Source organism: Sinohyriopsis cumingii, chromosome 6, assembly GCF_028554795.1.
Source record: "Sinohyriopsis cumingii isolate HCF-2022 chromosome 6, ASM2855479v2, whole genome shotgun sequence".
Taxonomy (NCBI): Eukaryota; Metazoa; Mollusca; class Bivalvia; order Unionida; family Unionidae; genus Sinohyriopsis; species Sinohyriopsis cumingii.
In genome coordinates, this window is record NC_142966.1 from 56,373,943 (window position 1) to 56,393,768 (window position 19,826).

At 36.5% G+C, this 19,826-nt stretch overlaps 1 protein-coding gene across 1 annotated transcript; it reads left to right on the plus strand.

Annotated features, from left to right (window-relative positions):
- Positions 1 to 333: 333 nt before the first annotated feature.
- On the plus strand, positions 334 to 18,632 carry LOC149796987 (uncharacterized). The gene is made up of 7 exons (XM_089960680.1): positions 334 to 527; positions 7,320 to 7,509; positions 12,297 to 12,400; positions 13,226 to 13,354; positions 15,546 to 15,728; positions 16,643 to 16,737; positions 18,459 to 18,632. The coding sequence occupies exons 1-7, from the start codon at positions 470 to 472 to the stop codon at positions 18,630 to 18,632; spliced, it is 933 nt and encodes a 310-aa protein (XP_089816806.1). The 5' UTR covers positions 334 to 469.
- Positions 18,633 to 19,826: the final 1,194 nt, after the last annotated feature.

Here is a 19,826-nt window from a genome sequence, read left to right on the forward strand (position 1 = left end):
GACCCTTGCATAACTGGTGTCCTTTAGTTTTCTTTCATGAAGAGAACTAAAACATAATGTGTAGATAACAATTGGTATATAATTTTCGGATAAAGGCGGCAATAATTTTCAACCGACATTCCTTAGTATTTGTACAAAGGCGTAAGTAAGCAATTCGAACCGTTCGAATGGCAAACGAGTAAAACAAAACACAGGAAAGATAGATTCCTATCTCGATACGCATTGATTCATTTCTTTTCTGAATGACTCTATAATGCCTACTTTGAAAAACACGACTGAAAGCTATTTCGGTACTAAACGAAACATAGGTGGAAATCATGTCTCCAAAGCAAGACAGGTGACTAATTTCCTATCCTTGGTTCCCAACGTGTATCCCAAACATTTATTAGAATTACCGATTCCGATGAAGTTTTATCATTGAGATTAGTTATTAGATTAAGAATCGTCATAGGCTGAGCTGGACAGAGATATGTTCGAAAAACATGTTATGCTTTACATCTTATACTGGACAATATTTAGAAGCACAGGTGAGAATTTTTTTTTTATTTATATTTACCCACCTCCCGAAAATATGAAAATATGGGATATTATTAACCTAATACATATATAATCTTTTCAAACAACTATATTTATAATCAGACATTAACAATATAACGTCAGTTTTTAAATTTATGCATTCCATATTTATATCTGATGTGACACAATTGTTTCTTAAGAATGTCGAAAAATAGACGTAATATAGCAGACATACATGCTTTACAGTTCACTATATAATTGTTCCTTGCCACTGATTGTTAAGGTTATTATGGTTCAGCTTTAAAGAGTTTTGATTAGTTAATAATAATAATAATGATAATAATAATAATAATGATCATTATTTAAACTTTATCTGATGTGTGTCAGAATAGATGGTATGATATGAGATGAGTTGATAGCATGTATTATTAATTTTTTCAGCCCTTGACTTTAATGGCTCTAATGCACATCCGATTTTAAAAAGTTAACAACTTTGTTTCGTTTGGAAAACTAGCTCTTTAAAAAATATTCCATAACTGAACAAAATGCTTTTATTATGCCCCATCGTAGCTAAATGTTTTCCTTTTGCGTAATTATTTCGTCTGGCACAATTTCATGTGCTTACGAATTGATGTACGTATGCATGTTTGTGTGGCTATGCATTCACTACGGATGGAAGTACAGAGTGTGTCTATAAGGGGAATAAGGGACAGTTAACATTAAGCGTGATGAGGCCGTTACGGGATTTATGAGAATTTAACACTGAGCCTTTAAAGCCTACATCGGGAGCACACTGTATACACGGTATACATTATTAGTGGTTGTTTTGCTCAGTTAAATCCTATGGCCTCCATAAGTTTTACTTTGCGAACCTCAATCGGGTCAAACGGAAAAATATCATTACACTGTATGTTTATCATTCATGGGCCTTATAGCGTAAAATAGATCATTTAATATTAAAACTACATATACAATTCGATACCTAGTTATATACCATCCACTTCCCATTTGTCTGCTATCAAACACCCCCAAATGTACACAGGGCTGGCGCTACCATATAGGCAAACTAGGCAGCCGACTAGGGCGCTGATTTCAAAGGGGCGCATTTTTTAAAAAATGTATTGTTTATAAACTATGAAATTGATATTCGGGGGGGGGGCAGAATCTAACGTTGTCTAGGGCGCCAGATAGTCTGGCCGGGTCTGGCGCCGGCACTGAATGTACATATCTAGTACCAACATATACTATTCAATGTGCCGTTTGAAATGGTCAATACTCCAGATTTGCTATTCAATACGATGTGAGAGTCGCCAACATACGCAAGTCTACTGACCACATAGGGTAGGATTTAAAAGAAGGGGTGTAGAATATGATCAAAATCCTGCACAAAGAAACAAACTCCCCTCTGCAACTATAACTTCAAAATTATTCCCTTATAGTTAAACAAAATAAATTGTAGCACTTTTGTACCATCCCCTTTTAAATATCTAACACCTCCAATACTACTATAAATCACACAACCCCAGCAATGCTAAAACATATAAAGCGAAGGAAGATACACAAGTAGGAATGCTAATACACATAGACAAATATATATATATTATTCGTAGAGTGAAAAAAGAGAAAAGAGGAGCAGTAATGACAGACATAAATTAATATATGGTTATTTGGACATTAATCAAGCCTCATACAAGAACAATCACACACGTAAAGATAGGCATTGGGATGTTCTTACAATCCTAAAAGTGGAAGTAACCAACATGCGGTTAAACAGTGCTGCATCCCATTCTCTTAGATCATCTCTCCGAAAACTGCAAAACACAGTGTTGTTTTGGAGAACGTATTCCTAAACATCAAATCGTATTTGTCTTCCAAATGAATGGGATGTGTTGCTTCATTGGAGCATTCATTGGAGATATGAGTTTCAGCATGGACATAAACAGCTGTGCACTACTTGATTCAGCAGTTGTACTAGTTTCCTTTCTTCCTAATCTTTCGTTAAAATATACCGACAGTGATAAGAACGGTAGTCACTTGAAGATAAGTCAAACCTATTCTAATCAGAGCAGTCATCTTCTGGAACCCTCGTTTGCAAATTCATTCTTCTTTGATATGGAGTGACTTGTCGGAGGCCAGTTCCATCGAGTTATGAATAACCAACTGCACTTAACGTTACCTAGCGACATTTATTTTTCCACCAGCATATTATATTATTGCACGGCCAAATTATATCAGGTTATAGAATTTGATCTTGAAGCTCATTAAGAAATGGATTTGGTAAAAATATTGTCAAAGACCAAGCCACTTTTGTCGCAATAAAGCTCAACAGACAAGTCGAGAATCACTGGACAAAATGATTCAAAAACGAGGAGTACCAGATAATATCTACCATGAGAATAAATTCAGGACATTATTTTAATGCTCGACATCTCGGGAAAACGATTAGTTTGGCAAATGACTGTATAAACTTCACCGCTGTGTACTGATCGAGTATCATGAAATTTCTCATTGTCTCAAAATTGATTTTCCGACGACAAAAGGGCATCCATTATTTCTTCTCCCAATTTGTTTGATATTCTGGGATGAAACATATATTTCATTCCTGCCAAAGACATCAGCATCAACTGATTCTGTAACTAGTCATGTTGGTCTTTAGAACTGAACAAAGGACTGAATTTGATGTTTGTCTATTCTGATGTCGAAATGTACAACGTAGCAGAAAACACAGCTGCTTCGTTTCTGATAGTGGTTATTTTCAGAGTGGATAATGCGACGGAAACGCATATCACGTTCACCGAAGATTTGTGATCACTATTATTTTCCTGTCAGTAGATCATACTTTGACAGTGTCAATATTTGTATAAAAGGAGATCTTGCGGAAATTATTAACTCTCTAAAGGAAAAGTCATAGAGAAACTACATTTTCGAATCGGAGTTTCAAAGAAATGTAACTTATGTTTTCTATGTACCAGGTAGTAACTTGTCAACGAGGACATGTTTTGGGAATTATTTTAAACTCCACTTTCTTCTACGATAGCACCCATCTTAAAATCTCTGGTCACTTGATTATTAAATGTTTTACAAGATCCAGTTTTGCAGCAATGAGATTCTTGCCAATGTTTCAAGTCTGAACTGGGTTTGTTTTGCATGCTACCGACAGCGATAATGATGATACAAGAGTCTCATTGGGTGGAATTTAATAACCTATCTTCTTTGACACGCTCAGCACCTACTGAATTTAAAATCAATGGACAAAACGAAGACACCACTAATCTAAATACCAGTTACAACAGTTTCTTGTACTTGATAGTGAAAGTTCTCAAAACAGATAAAAGCAATAAGAGAGTCAATGCCAGAGATAGCTCCCTTCTCCATGTGGTGTGCAAGATAATAAATCTGTATGCGATGGATAGTAGAAGACTGGGTGATTGATAGTAGATCATCGGGTATTGGATAGTAACTGTGTCCGTGTTGGTCACAAGAAGCGGCGCGTTCTTTTGTATATCAATGTGCAATGGGTATTAGATAATTAGGTGCTGTATATTAGACAGCTAGGTGTTGGATAGTAGACCACTAGTAATTGATCTCTGTTAACTTTACATTTTGGCACAAAGAGACTCATTCTCGTTAAATTCTCCTTATGCCTCTCATCGGATCGTAATGTTAAACTTATGGACATTTTTAACACTATAAACATATATGTCAGTACGGATGTGTATCGTTAACTTCCCCTTATCCCTATAACAACCGATAATGTTAATCATATAAGCCACGAGCGTGCAAATTCATCCAGGAAGTGATGCAAATAAGAACATACAACCACGTCGCAAGCCCTAGTTTGCTCATGCCTGCTGTAAGCTAATGTTAAATTTATACTATAACGTTACATTCTCCTTGTCCCGATATTGACCCATTTGATACTTTTCTTAAGTTTTAGATTAAATAATGTTAATTTCCGTTAGAGGACATCGGGTTAAGCAGCAAAAAGTTAATGCCTGAACGATAATTTCCTGTTGGAGGTCTCAATATCCAATGTCAGGACATATATACAAAAAGTGTAGCCTTAATGTTAAATTCCTGTTAAAAGCCATTGAGATCAAAAACTTGTAACAATATATACTATGCAGGCAATGTACTCTAGAAGGCTTGGAAGTCCATTTTATAGCCTCTGTGTAGACCTCACAACGGCCCTCACATGCTTAATGTTAAATTCATTTATGCCCATATCCCCCCACTATACCATTATACCACTGGTGTGTGTATGTATGTATGTATGTCTGTATGTATGTATGTATGTATGTATGTGTGTGTGTGTGTGTGTGTATGTATGTATGTATGTATGTATGTATGTATGTATGTATGTATGCATGTATGTATGTATGTTTGTAGCACTGGGACATCATGCCGCATATATGTAGCATGATGTCCCTGACCCAGGCCGACCAGTCCTAACACTAACCTCTTAATACTGCCCGCCTAGTGATGCAGCTATTGGTACCATTTTTATACGTCTTTGTTATGACTGAGACGTGGTTCGAACCCGCGACCTCCCGCATCCGAGGGCGGACTCTCTCACCACTAGCGGTCCGAAAAAATCTCTCTGTATTAAAATTGTATAGAGACAAAACGTAATATTGTATTTACTGTTTTGATGAGATATTTTAAAAATATATTGCATCGAAGATACAGTTAGAGGTAAAAACAATGTAATAGACGGTTAAAGTGCCGTTCTACTTTGGAAATATGAAAATTAAAAAAGAAAACGTTGCTACTCTTGTAAGTTATGGGTGAGAAACTATCTACAAGTAGCAAAGTTTGCACTCAAACCATGATTGTGAAGAAATAAAGTGATATTTTAATTTGGATTTCGTTATACAGGTCAATGATGCATTTAGCATTATGCCATGTTAGGGTACAGTTTTACATTCTTACCATACACTTAAGTGACGAATAATTAAAAGAAAACTTGACGAGAAGCGTAAACAGTCAGGCCAGGGGTCTGTGGGATGGATCCCTTGATGGAGATACAGGGTGGTGAAGTTCTGCAGAGAAAGAGTAATTTTGCATATATATCAAAAATTAAAGTGTATGTCAAAACGAATGTGAATGGAAGCAGATGTTCATCTTTCTAGTAGATTTGAGCAATAAGACCATTACGATGATAGATGTCACAATGGTCAAATTTTACAGGAATTGGAACCACACGCAACAGGAAGTGATGATCAAAAGATGTGGTCCACAATATCTTTGTGATACATGGTATTATTGAATAGGTAGACAAATCCAGAAACAAACGAAAAACAATTTGAATGACTTAAAACAAAACGTTGGCAACAGGAACAGATGCATTCAAAATTAAGTATATGACAAATTATTGCATTAAGCTGTAGAGTCTGTACAGTCAAAAAAGTGAAATTCACAAACACATATAGAACCAGTCCATATTTGAAAATAGCAGTTGGGTTACATTATGCTAATTTGACTAATATAAATTGAACATATAAAAAGGAACTATATAAGAACAAAAGGAAGTCAAAAGAGAAAGGTATAATTTTCCTATTATTTATATTGCATTATCATAATCGCATTTTTCATATATATATATATATATATATATATATATATATATATATATATATATATATATATATATATATATATATAAAGTAACATCAAACCTTCAGTTTCCATATAAAAGGAGGAAGTGTGCTCCCTCTTGTTTAATCCATATTGAATTTCCATTTCTTCTGTCTGCATTTCCATCTCTTAGCTCCTTCAAGCTCGTTATCCCTCTCGTTGGATTTGCCTTTCTTTCTCCTTTCTCGTACTCTCTGCATCTGCATCTCTATTATTTCCATCTGAATCTGAATCCATCTGTTTGTTTAGATGTATGTCCTTTAATTTCTTATTATAACCAGACATATACGTACCAGTGAAACCTAAACCCTATTGTTCAAAAGTTCTTTTCACGCATTGTTAAAGATGCTTTCTCTTCAGGAAGATCACAGTTCTGGCAAGGGCAAGTTAGCCTATCTTTTTCATAAACCCTTGCCTTCCAATGTAAGATTTGAAGAAAAAAGTTCTTGAATTTAAATGACATTGTGAATGATTGCATGTTTTATTAAAGATTTATCAAATGTATGAAAGTATAATCTTTACTTGGGAAAATAATATTCATAAGCAAAGTCAATTTAAACTTTAAAGAAAATTTTAATATCTCTGAAGTGTTTTAATGCAATTCATATTCCGGAAGAGCCTTCAGCTTTTGTTAAGACCTGGATCTTAATATTTGTGTTAGAAAGAAGTGAAGCCAACAATTTAAGACAAATCAACAAGTAAATCAGTTCCCTCTAAGACAAAATAAAAATTCAAGTGATACTTAAAATATGACGAACTAAATTCCAAATAATACTAAATATTCTATCACGAGTCTGAAACTACAGAATGTTTAGAATGTATTCCAATAGTCTCATACGCAAACTGCAACTATATAAGTACTTTGTTATATAGTATCTTTAACCGATTATGATAATATTTTGTTTTAATGCGTCAATAATGTATTGAATATTATATTTTTGGAGTTGAAATGTAAGTATAGTATAAACGTTGGCACTGACGTGCTGCTTAAATTCTTCTAGCTGTCAGCGTTTCATCAATAATGAAAGGGTACAAAGCGTGTTCCTCAGTTTCCTCTCTACGAATAAGGTAAAGCTTTTATAAATATTCTTTATTAATCTAGTTGTGAATATTTCTTCATAATAATTAATATAAAAGCTCATACAAATATCTTTTTTTTTTATCAGACGCCGATTGTACTTTTCCCAGTCAGTTTCAAAATTCGACATATGAGGACAGTTACAAGGGAACGCTCACGTTCACAACGAACGCTATGACCGGCTGGAAAATGGTAGCGTATGGGAACACAGTCACCCACTGGCAGTGTCACATCACCACGTCGTACGATGTTTCAAACGGCGGTCTCTTGGTGTTTAAGTAGGTTCTTCAAGGGGTCAAAATTGCAAATACCGGTTAACGGCTTTCAAGATAGCAGTTAGCTGAATAAAAAGGGCGGTAAAGTAACACATTAAAACGCAGCTCATAGCTCAGTAATTTCGGTTTCCTTCTAAAACATACCGTTCATTCTCTATTAAGAAAGGATTGTTCAGCTTTATCAGATTAGATAGGCAACTGCAGTTTGAAGTGACGCCAAGACATCTCGATCTAAAAGCTGGAAAACCACAATACGAACTAAAAGCAAGGGTTTCAAGTATTAAGTACATCATTACTAAATGGATATTATTTCGTTTTTGCTAAACAAATTAAATATAGATCCTAAATTTCCTCTTTTGCATTCAGAGAACAATCATGTACGACCAAATAAGAATAATTAATAAAGCTCTGATGTATCAGAACAATTTATAATTTCTAGGTAAAGATTGTAATCTATAACAGAAGAAAGGAATGAACGATTTACATTAGTTGTAAATTTCATGAAAAAACACAACCTTAGCGTATATATATATATATATATATATATATATATATATATATATATATATATATATATATATATATATATATATATATATATATATTTATTTATTTTCACAAGTCAGACATTCATTTTATAGTGCATGAGCACATTCATCCGACACAGTATAAGCTTGAGTTTGCATACATTGGATGGATAGGGTCCATGTAGGAACTTATTTTAAACTTAGAGAATATAAGCCTGTACAGCAGTCGGATAAATTCTGCAGTCAGATTTATCCGTCGATCCTAATTACTTTGCAAAAGTACAACATAATCTTATAGGTGGGCAGATACATCGAACATCAAATGGCAAAGTTTCACAGGTATTGTTAACCAGTCCTACCTAGCTACGACTGATATCGTCCCTAACAGTTGAGATTACTACATGTGACTGTTGATCCAGATTGGACAACTGCACCTGCTTTCCTCTGGAGTGTCCACTTTGGCGGAGCGGGCGGTTAGTAAATGTGCTTAACCTTTCTGATGTGAAGACGCATGATACAATCTGTGTGGACAGCGCAGCTCATAAGCTCAGGTACAGTACGACGCGAGCCATCCAGTATATTAGGACTCTTCTTCAGACGTCTAGATATTGTCGTGCCACTGGAATAGACTAGAGAGTGAGGATGATTTCTTCCGTTAAATACATCTCACACACATATCCTGACAGCGTTCCCTCCCCCACCTGATATGCTTTCAAGTCCTGTGTTTATGGGCAGATATCAAGGAAGCCGATGTGGATAGACTGGAAGCTGCAGCTGCAGGTCTTCATGTAGGTGTCTCAGGGCATGTGGTCGCTTTCACTGGACTGAATCATCATGGAACTCTGCACCCCAAAGTGTGCATGAGCAGCCCATTTTAGGATCACACTGTTTACCTCACTAGCATGATGAATGGGCTAGAAATGATGTAATACACATTATATTCTTAACGTGAAACCTGGACAGCATACATCGCCTGATGGGGATCGCAACGGTCGAAAGTCTAACAGGAAGACAAAGGTGACGCAGTATATCAGCAAATATGTCAGAGAGAAGATAATCTCTAGTTGCTAGAGAAATGGTTAGATTAATTATCCAGAAAGTAGTCTGTTGAAAAGTGGCATAGCTGAGAAAGGACAACTTACCGAAATAGGAGTCTTCTTCTGGAGTGGCCGATTTAGCGAATCTGGTTTTGGGTAAACAATCTCATAAATTTCCTAAAGGGTGTGGATTATTGACTAATGCCGATGAGATGAAACTGTCACTTTCTGAAAAAGGACATGAGACTATCATCAACTCCTATCCACGTACCACGACCAACGCAGATAATATCAAGAAGAAATTTTATGAAGACCTGGAGTATCTTATCGTACAGGTACCAGAAGCAGAAAGCTCATCATCTTTGGTGACTTTAGTGATAGAGTTGGCACAGATTACCAGATAACCGTGTGTTATTGAGAACGTTGGTTTTGGAAAATGCAACAATAAATGAGGAATATGGCGCTGAACGCGTCATTCTAATCACCAGCAGAGTTCTCCGACTACCAAAGAGCAAACAAACGTATTGGATGCGCCCACGCTCTAAACAGTGGAATCTTATTGACTACGTTATTTTCAGGAGAAGAGATAAGCAGGATGCACGGGTCTCGAAGGCGATCAGAAATTCAAAATATTGGACTGACCACATGCTCATAGTCTCTAAGCTCAATATCCATATTCAATTTAGCAAGCCAACACAAGGTAAATCAAGGTCTTAATAGTACAATGTCTCTAAATTGAAACAGGAGAAGGTGAAGCAGGTATTAGTTGAAGACCTGTGCGGCCAATTAAAAAGCAAAAGTGCATACTCCGAGAATGTCGAGGAAAACTGAGCATCTGTCAGAAACTTTGTGTACTCAGTTGCATTCAAAACCGTCGGTCCCACCACATGTAAGAATGGTTTGAGGAGAACGATGCTACCATGAATGTTAAGAAGAAACTTCAGCTGCAGAATAACTGTTTAGAAGACAGCATTTCATTATATAAGAAGCCAGCCTCCTATAGCATCAACATGATGGTCCAATACAAACTAAGAAAGTTGCAAGACTCATGTGTGGGCAACACGATAGATGAGATTCAGTCCTACGTAGAAGAACTTCTGTGATAATCTATGTAATCAACAGACCACAGACACCAGGAATATACCCAATACTGAGTGCTGACAACACCACACTGCCCACAGGAAAATAAAAGTTATTACAAAAGATCGACAGAAGACATCAGTACTATCCTCAATTTACAATCGTGTGTCAGATCGACTGACTAAGGAGAAACTAACATGTCACTTGCATATCCTCCAGCTGAAGCTAAGAATTGACCTGCTGTACAACGGCAAATAACATGGAGCGGATGATATACGAACATAATTCAACAATGCCGGTGGCTTGCACATTGTACATAAACTGACTGAACTCTTCCAGTCAATGTGGACTCAAGGAAATATTCCCTAGGAGTACAAGAATGCATGCATTGTCCGCTTGTACAAGCCAAAAGACAACAAATACTCGTGTGACAGCAATCGAGGCATCTTCTTGCTGCTATATCGCTTTGTACATCATATTTGTCAGGGGCGTCTGCGAGACGTTGAGAAGGAACGAAGGACAGCATACATGATGATTTCAGCTCTTTAAGCAGAAATGCTGGAAACATAACTCCAACATGTGCACAAATTCATCTACCCGAGAAAATACTTTGACAGTCAGTCGTTAGGGCCTCTGGAAGAACATGGCAAAAGTTGTTTGCTCATATAAACTTATCGTAATGGTTTGGCAATTCCGTAACGGCATTCTCGTTCCTGTTGTCGAAGACGGTGTGTCATTTGAACCATTCCCAGTCACTGATGGAGTGAAGCAAGGTTGTGTGTTGACCCCATTACTCTCATAAAAATAATGCTGTTATCTGCCATGCTTACTGCTGCCTTCTGTGACTAGAACACAGGTATTGACATGAGATAGCATAATGATTGCAAGCAATTCAATGCGATGAGACTACAGGCGAAGACAAAGTTACAGCAAGTGACTGTCCGATCTTATTTACTGACGAATGTTAACTGAATGACAAATCTGAGTTTGAAGTGCAACACGGTATGGACAATATATCGTTAGCTTGCGACAAGTTTGGTCTCATAATCAGCACGCAGAAGACATACGCGAAGACATAGGTGATGCACTGAACTGAACCAGGAGAGCCTTACGTAGAGCCAACTATCGCAATAAATTGCCAAACCAGGTTCACCCACATAGGTTGTACACAGTCACGTGGAGTCCACATTCACCAGTGTACAAGGCAAGTGTGGCTTTTGGGAATCATCAGTCTACAAACAAAAGTGAAAGCATACAAAGCCACAATGCCTTTGCCGATCCTGCTGTATGCCCGCGAAACCTGATCAGTTTTATATGTGCTACCCGAGAAAGGTGATGAAGATACGATGGCAGGACAGGGTTCCAGACACGAAGATTCTCATACGGGCAGGAATTCCAAACATCCACACTCTGCTGATGAAATCACATATGAGATGTGCAGCTCAAATCACCATGATGTCAGAAGAGCGATGTACATTGTGCCAAGAAGATCTTCCATGGCGACATGAACGTGGGTAAACGATATCAGGGTGGTCAGACGAAACGCTTCAAAGATTCTATCAACTCGTCCTTAAAACATTTCAACATTGACCCTGAGTCTTGGGATAATCTCGCATAGAATTCCTCAACCTGGCGTAGTCACATCCGTGTACGTGTATATATAAAGTTGTGCTTTAGGGTGGAAGCTTTCTGAACTTGTCCTCCAACCCTTATATAAAATGTACTTAACTAATAAAACATCAAGAAAGTATACTGTTATAGAGTGGGGTTGCGACATTTTCACAGAAGGTTCAAATTCCGATGGCATGTTAAGACTCCACTATCGCATTATTTCCAATACCTTCGTTTCCACTTTTTTAAAAAGTGTTCCTTGCAGTTGATTTTAAACTGAAAGGATAGGTAATGCTTTCCTCAGTCACTGCAATCCAATAATTTCTCAGCATTTTTAAATCTTAAGTTTATGATAAAGAAAATGTTGACGCAATCTGTCACGTTTGCATTTAAAAACTTTATCTTAGTAATTCCTAAACTAGACCTCAGGATGAATATAACCACAGGTCGCTCGTCATTGTAAATCATAAACTATGCATAGAGAAGAATGTGTACACAGTCTGATAGAAATATAATTTTCCTATATTTCTTTCAGGGCCATGGACTCCATTATAGGTGTGGGCACAACGTTTTATGGATATCTGTGCCTGAACATAACCAAAGTGACAGATAATTCATTCTACTACTACCAAATGAACGGTAAGAACGAAGAACTTCTTGAAGTTATTTGCTCTTACAGAATCATCATTTTTTAAAAAAAATGATTTCTCCATTGGAAGTATTGATTATTCGTCACTTTCGATGAAATGTCTGATAAACAGATTTACAGAAAGAAAAAAGAGAGATACATAAATATATGGAGAGAAGGATGGATGGATAAATATATATTTAGATCGATCATCCAATGAATCGAACAGCTGTGACAGATAGATGGACCGATGAATGGATAAGTGAATGATCACGACGGATAACATTCAGTAGATAATAGCAAATGGTTTTCAGTCCAAAGATTTGTCTGCGTATTGCAAACTCTTCGTCATTTTGATTCAGTTTCACACCAAGGAATAAACTGACGCGTGTCGATCAATACTTCCTTCCTTTCTTTCGTGATACATCCTGAAACGTCTTCTATGAACAGAAAACATTTGATATATACTGATTTCGACTTACATTTTGAGGACATCGTACCGTAAAGTTTATAAAATGTTGAATTCTAAGTCATGCAGTTCTCCCGCGGACGTAGATATATGAAAAAGATTGTTTTAGTGTTCTCACTTTTGCTAAGACCCAATTGCCTGCCATCTGTATTGATGATGCATGGTATTATATCTTACATTATTGGAACTACAGTCTCTTAAAATACTGAATTAAAATATACATCCATGAAATAACCGCAGGTCTGACTGAAAGAGGAAAATGTTTCACACGTTTTAAAGACAGCCTTATAAACCTTTGTAGTTATTCGTCTCAAAGAAACGAGACTTAGTAAAATGTATATGTAAACAGTATTTGCTTTATTCATAGGTATTGAACCGAATGCTGTATATGAAAGAGTACTGGTTACAAACAATAATACACTGTCTACAGTTGGGACTACGTGCAATACTTCTTACGGCGGCCACGTGGCAGAGTTTAAAGTCCTACTGAAATCAGGTAAACGCCTTTGCTTGATACACGACCACATTGAAAACTGAACTAGACCAGATCTGTAGTAGAAGCTGATATTTACTGTGGAACGGATACTTTAATAAAGCAGTGTATCCCCCAGGGGTGTAAAACTGAGGGTAAAATAACCCTTGGTGTCAGAACTGGGGGTCAAATAAAAAATGTGGGGGTCAAAAATATACTGACAAATTTTCATCCAACTCGTAATTTTTCAGCTTGAAATAGGATATTGCAACTTGCACAACATACTCTCTCTCTCTCTCTCTCTCTCTCTCTCTCTCTAAACATACAAATAAACCAACATGCACAATTAACAAACAAATGCATTTTCCATTCAGAGAATGATTTTATAAGTTCATTTTTCTTTTAAAATCGTACTTTTACCAGTCTCCTTATAATCTTTATGAAGCAATATTAAAGACCAACATATTACATACAAGCCAATACAAAATGCCTAATAAATCTTTTTAACCGAATGGCAGTCAATTTACTTTAAGGTCTTTCTTTTATTGCAACGAAGTTAAAAACCAACAAAATCTGCAATGACCCCCTGACTGTGTAATCCAAATAAACGCATTTGTCTCGGCAAGTTTACTGATTTCTTTGTTGTGAAAGAATGTCTTGGGTTACAATGTGTTCTGCAGATATCTTGTGGCGAACGAGGGCAGATTTGTTAAAATTATTAAACCCTGTCACGCAAGGATTATTCACTTTTGCAGTCTTCGCAATCACGCTATCAGAAGTCACACCGGTAATCCTAATGGATGTGCCGTATTCCAGTCAAGGGAATTAATTTCTCTATTTTTCATTAAAGTTAGATCCACATTTACTCTTCTGTGTTCTGCTTCTTTCACTTTCTTCGCCAATGATTTTTAGTGCACAACGTTTTAATCTGGAGATCACTTTCTAGTGCAACAAGCATTGAGGTTAAACATCAAGATGACATCGTGCCGATCTCAATGGAAATCGCGTGAGATCTCGCGAGATATGGGGAAGCTACTTAATCATAACATTGCCTATGCTAGTCTGGTTCCTTATTGCGTATGTTCCCTGCGTTCCACTCCGCTCTACGAATAGAGGAGCCCAACACAGGGAGTAAACAAAGCGGGGAACCAGTCAATGCCTATGCTCGAAGTATACACGATGCCACCTTTCATCCAACCATTGGATAATAAATAAATCCTGATTGCATTATGCGAATCCATTGCGTCAAAAAAAACAAACAAAAAATAACAAAAAAAAAAAAAAACAAAAAACGCACGGCAACAAAATGTGTGCGTCACTTTTCTCCACCGTGCTTCCGTGACGCACAAATGTGCGTAAAGGAAACACTGGACTTCACCAAGTCGACCAGAAGCAGTTACAGGTGCTGCGGGTCACGTGCCCAGCATAAAACGTCGCTCAATAACTAAGCGTTGAATAACGTGCGTGTTCATGGCGGTCAGTTTGAATGATATAGTGACCTTTAATCATGTATATATGTTTATAAGAAAAAGTAATGGATCATTTTTAACTTTGACTTTAAGAAAATATTCTTTAATAGATAAGGTATCATATTCTCTGCAAAGTTGTAAAGGTAAGTAAAAAAGGCAAACAGGCTTTGTTTCATCAGTAAAAATATCTTAAAGCTGGCATTGTTAAATAGTCGTTGATATAATCTCCGAGTCGGAGCTCGAGTTTTCTATAAGGCGGTAATTTGTTTAGGCTTCTAGCACAATCCCAACGAGTTTAATAAATCTCTGTGTACATTCTGAGTAATAAATAAAAGTGAATTTCATACTTGAAACATAAAGTATTTTAATTCAGTACAGGATGTTAGGTATGTACCTGTTTTTATGATTCAGAATTAATTTGGTGACTGATTTGTATTGTCTAATTAAAAGCAGCTTTATGTCAGAAAAGAAAAGTCATTAGAGAGATTAACCTTTCGTATTTCAGGTTTCTCAATGATTAGTTGTATGGTCTATCAATACTATTTATCAACTTAGGTCACACAATACTGGCATCGGTTCAGTATCATTTCAGTGCCTCCTCAAATGCGTAGTTACAATTTAAAGCAGTCATTTCAAGGCGGCAACACCTACCCAAGGGGGAGGGTGGGTGCGTGGTCAGGATTTTTCTCTGAAAATGGGAAAATGGTGGGTATCTAATCTGATTCTCAATTATGCATTTTCTACAGGTATGGCCTCTACAGCAGCCCAGAACGTTTCTACGGAACTGTTCGCTGACTTTGACTATACTTATACAAGCGCTAGCGGCACAACAGCGTGTGTCAATTCATCTGACAACTGGGTGTTTTGCAACACCAGGGTCTCCATGACTTTTAACCTTACAACATGCTCCCAACCTATTGCATATGGTTGTAAGTATTCCTTAATGGGCAAACATTGTTACGCTTGAAATTATAGAATATTCAATCAAGATGTATTTTACCACATACTTTTATTTTACGAAGTTTAGAGAATGTTCAGTTATTAACATTGTACAGTCTTGAACGTAAATAAATTGCAATCCTGATACTTGGAAGTCTTGATTAAATAGTATTCAACAGGATCTTTGTTCCATTCAATTACACAATCTGACTGCCAGCGACACTACATTTCGAGAAAAAAAAAGATCAAAGCATAGAACCAAAACGAAAAGTAATCTAGCAAAAGTATTTCTTGAATATTATCTGCACGTAAATCAGAATGGCTTAAAGAACAAATGTGTACGTTTCAGACAACCGTGCTCAGTAATCACTGAAACAATGTTAAAAATTGAAGGGGCATGTTATTTGAGTTAGATTTAGCATACTCTATTGGTAAGCAGCGTCACCCACGGAGTTAGCATAATCTATTGGTAGGTAGCGTTACCCACGGTGTTAGCATAATATATTGGTAGGTAGCGGTACCCACGGTGTTAGCATAATCTATTGGTAGGTAGCGTTACCCACGGTGTTAGCATAATCTATTGGTAAGTAGCGTTATATACTCTATTGGTAGGTAGCGTTACCCACGGGTTTAGAATACTCTATTCGTAAGCAGCATTACTCACATATTTAGCATATTCTATTGGCAAGTAGCGTTGCCTCCGGATTTAGCAAATTGTATTGATAGATAGATTTATCGAGGTATATAGTGTATAGTAACTTTATTTTAAAATATTAAATGTCTGTATAAAATAGTACTGTCGGCATAGACCACGTCCTTTACATAATCCAAACAATATACATTTAAACCCCCACAACTTTTATATTGTTTAATGTCAATGTAATTCAATGCCATCTTTTTTCAGCATCAGGTATCTGGTACCATATTGTGACCATTTCGCTAACATATAAATATATGGTGGTTTTCAACTCAGCGGCTTCTCATCAATTTACATGTTTTGTAAGTATATATCATTTGCAGTTTTCACAATTTTGAACTTAATTATTGCACTTTCGCGTCTTTACCTAAAGCTTGCACTTTCTTTGAATTTGAATTTGAATTGAATTTGGACGGTTTTTAAACACTTAACGTATGAATAAAAATCTGATCTCGATTTCTCTGTCTTAACTTTTGAATGTTACTATGCTGCTATTTCTTTAGGAAGTACACCGCTCTGGTGGCATAGTGGTCAGAGCGTCCGCCTCGGATGCGGGAGGTCGTGGGTTCGATACCCTGCAGAGTCATGCCAAAGACTTACAAAAATGGTACTAACAGCTGCCTCGCTTGGCGTTAGTGTTAGGACCGGTCGACCTGGTGTCAGGATAATGTGACTGGCTGGGACATAATGCTACATGTCAGCGGCATGATGCCCCAGTGCAAGACATCACTTTAACTTGTCATACTGCAGACATCGTAGCGATAGGACTGAAAAATTGTTAAAAGCTACGTTTAAAGTACAAATCACACACACACACACACACACACACACACACACACACACACACACACACACACTTTAGGAAGTTTAAGACACGAGTCTTACAATTAAAGTATGTGACATTTTTCTCTAACCATGGGCGGCTTGATCATGAGTATAATCCAGGCTTTACCATCACGTAAGGAGATTAAATGGGCATACAATCACTTAATATCGAATGTTATCACCCAAATGAACTATGTGCGTGAGAAAGACAACAAAATATAGAATGTAATCACCCAAATGAGCCGTGGACTTGATATATGGAACTACACAGCTTTAATATTAGGCGCGAGATACAAAATTGCCAATGAAATGTCCACAAGGCGTTGGTATATTGACCGCGGAATGGACAAACATTAAACCGTGCACATTGTTTTTGATAAAGACACATTACTATTTATATAAATTTTTGTTCCAGCCAGCGATGTCGTGACTTGCTCAGGAATTGAAACAGTCGCAATAAAACCTGTTACGACTCGGTTTATAGATTGCACACGGAAATAGCACAAATAATGTAAAGAGGACGTTTAAGACGAATAAACCTTTGACTTATTTCCAAATATACACAATGATATTTTCAAATATATTCAAATTAAAATACAGTCACAAACAATGCAGGAAAGGCTGGAAATTTTATTATAAAAATCAAAGTGGCAAGGAAGGCGGTCAGTGAAAGAGTATTTTCATTGCATCCGAAAATGGTGTCACTGCAAATTCTGCTAGAAGCAGACATAAATTTGTCTATTAGACACCTAAATACAAAAGTGTAAATAACCTTAAATAAAAAAATAAAATGAAAAAAAAATAACAAACTTATTAAAAAAAATAGAAAACTAAACGAAACCGGAGACAACAATAGAATATAAACATCCATTTTTTTCTTAAATTAGTACAAATTAAAGTATTGTAGCAGACATCCCTAAAGTAACAGGACATCTATATCATAAGAATCCAAGTTATAAGGAGGTGTGGTCAGTGAAACGTATTACTTCTAAAAATGGCCCCACTGCAAATTTGTTACAAACTAAATATCCGCTTCAGGAATACCCAACCAAGCACACGAAAATTAAAAGACCCCCTCCACCCAAACCCCCCAGAAAAGTATAACAAAAACGAAACTCTGGAATCAGACGTAAGCAATCTCGTTTATGTGAATTATCCGACCACAGGGTGTCTTTATGATCTGATATTTATTTTCCAGACCTTTTCAGATAACACGAAAACAACTTATGTTTATGACTACTGTCGATCCGGCCAGACAAACACAGCCTTGCCAGAGGTGGATGGTGTTACAATAGGGGAACAACTAACTATGACACCATACAGTGAGTATTTAGAAAAAGCATTAGCTTCTGACGAAAGCAGTTATATATGAGCTATAAGGCAAATATTATACATTTATATAAATATATTATGAGCGACTATGTGCAAGAAATTGAAATGCGATAGAAGAAATCAACTGTAATCGTACTGTACGGTATACCAGCACCTTATTACCTTAGATTTATAAGTACCCTTACTGTGTTTAATGGAAATGTAGGGGCTAACCGCATGGGTGGGACCATTTGATATTACCTTAGATTTATAAATACCCTTACTGTGTTTAATGGTAATGTAGGGGCTAACCGCATGGGTGGGACCATTTGATATTACCTTAGATTTATAAATACCCTTACTGTGTTTAATGGTAATGTAGGGGCTAACCGCATGGGTGGGACCATTTGATATTACCTTAGATTTATAAGCACCCTTACTGTGTTTAATGGCAATGTAGGGGCTAACCGCATGGGTAGGACTATTTGATATTACCTTAGATTTATAAGTACCCTTACTGTGTTTAATGGTAATGTAGGGGCTAACCGCATGGGTAGGACTATTTAATATTACCTTAGATTTGTAAGTACCCTTACTGTGTTTAATGGTAATGTAGGGGCTAACCGCATGGGTAGGACTATTTGATATTACCTTAGATTTATAAATACCCATACTGTGTTTAATGGTAATGTAGGGGCTAACCGCATGGGTAGGACTATTTGATATTACCTTAGATTTATAAATACCCTTACTGTGTTTAATGGTAATGTAGGGGCTAACCGCATTGGTGGGACTATTCGATATTACCTTAGATTTACATGCACTCTTGCATGTTAATGTTCGGGCAAACAAGATGGGTAGGAATATCTGATATTACCTTCGATTTACATATACCGTTGCTATGTTTTCACAAAGGGGACATTATTGGTAATGCTATATTTATATACATTTTCAGCAGTGTTAGCATAAGATTACAGTCTGTAAGGTTTTCATGCATCAGTTTCATACGAATACATATTAGCGTTCTGGTAAATAGAGATGATTGAGCATTTTTAAATTTAAATGTTTGCTTTTATAATTGTGTCATTTTTCTACTAATGAGCTAGGTAATTTAGATGATAGAATACATCATTAAGGAAATGTTATGGTTTTGTATATAATCATACATTATGTAAAGACTATTTAGGATTCACTTTTCTGTCTTTTATCATGTCAACACGATAATACAATTTTATGAGATAAAAGAAAAACAATA

Excerpts from the sequence above, each read along its gene's own strand:
- LOC149796987 (XM_089960680.1), top strand. The coding sequence starts at position 470 with ATGTTCGAAAAACATGTTATGCTTTACATCTTATACTGGACAATATTT. Across the intron at positions 13,355-15,545 it reads TAAAGTCCTACTGAAATCAG|GTATGGCCTCTACAGCAGCC; the intron begins GTAAACGCCTTT and ends CATTTTCTACAG. Across the intron at positions 16,738-18,458 it reads CTCATCAATTTACATGTTTT|ACCTTTTCAGATAACACGAA; the intron begins GTAAGTATATAT and ends TTTATTTTCCAG.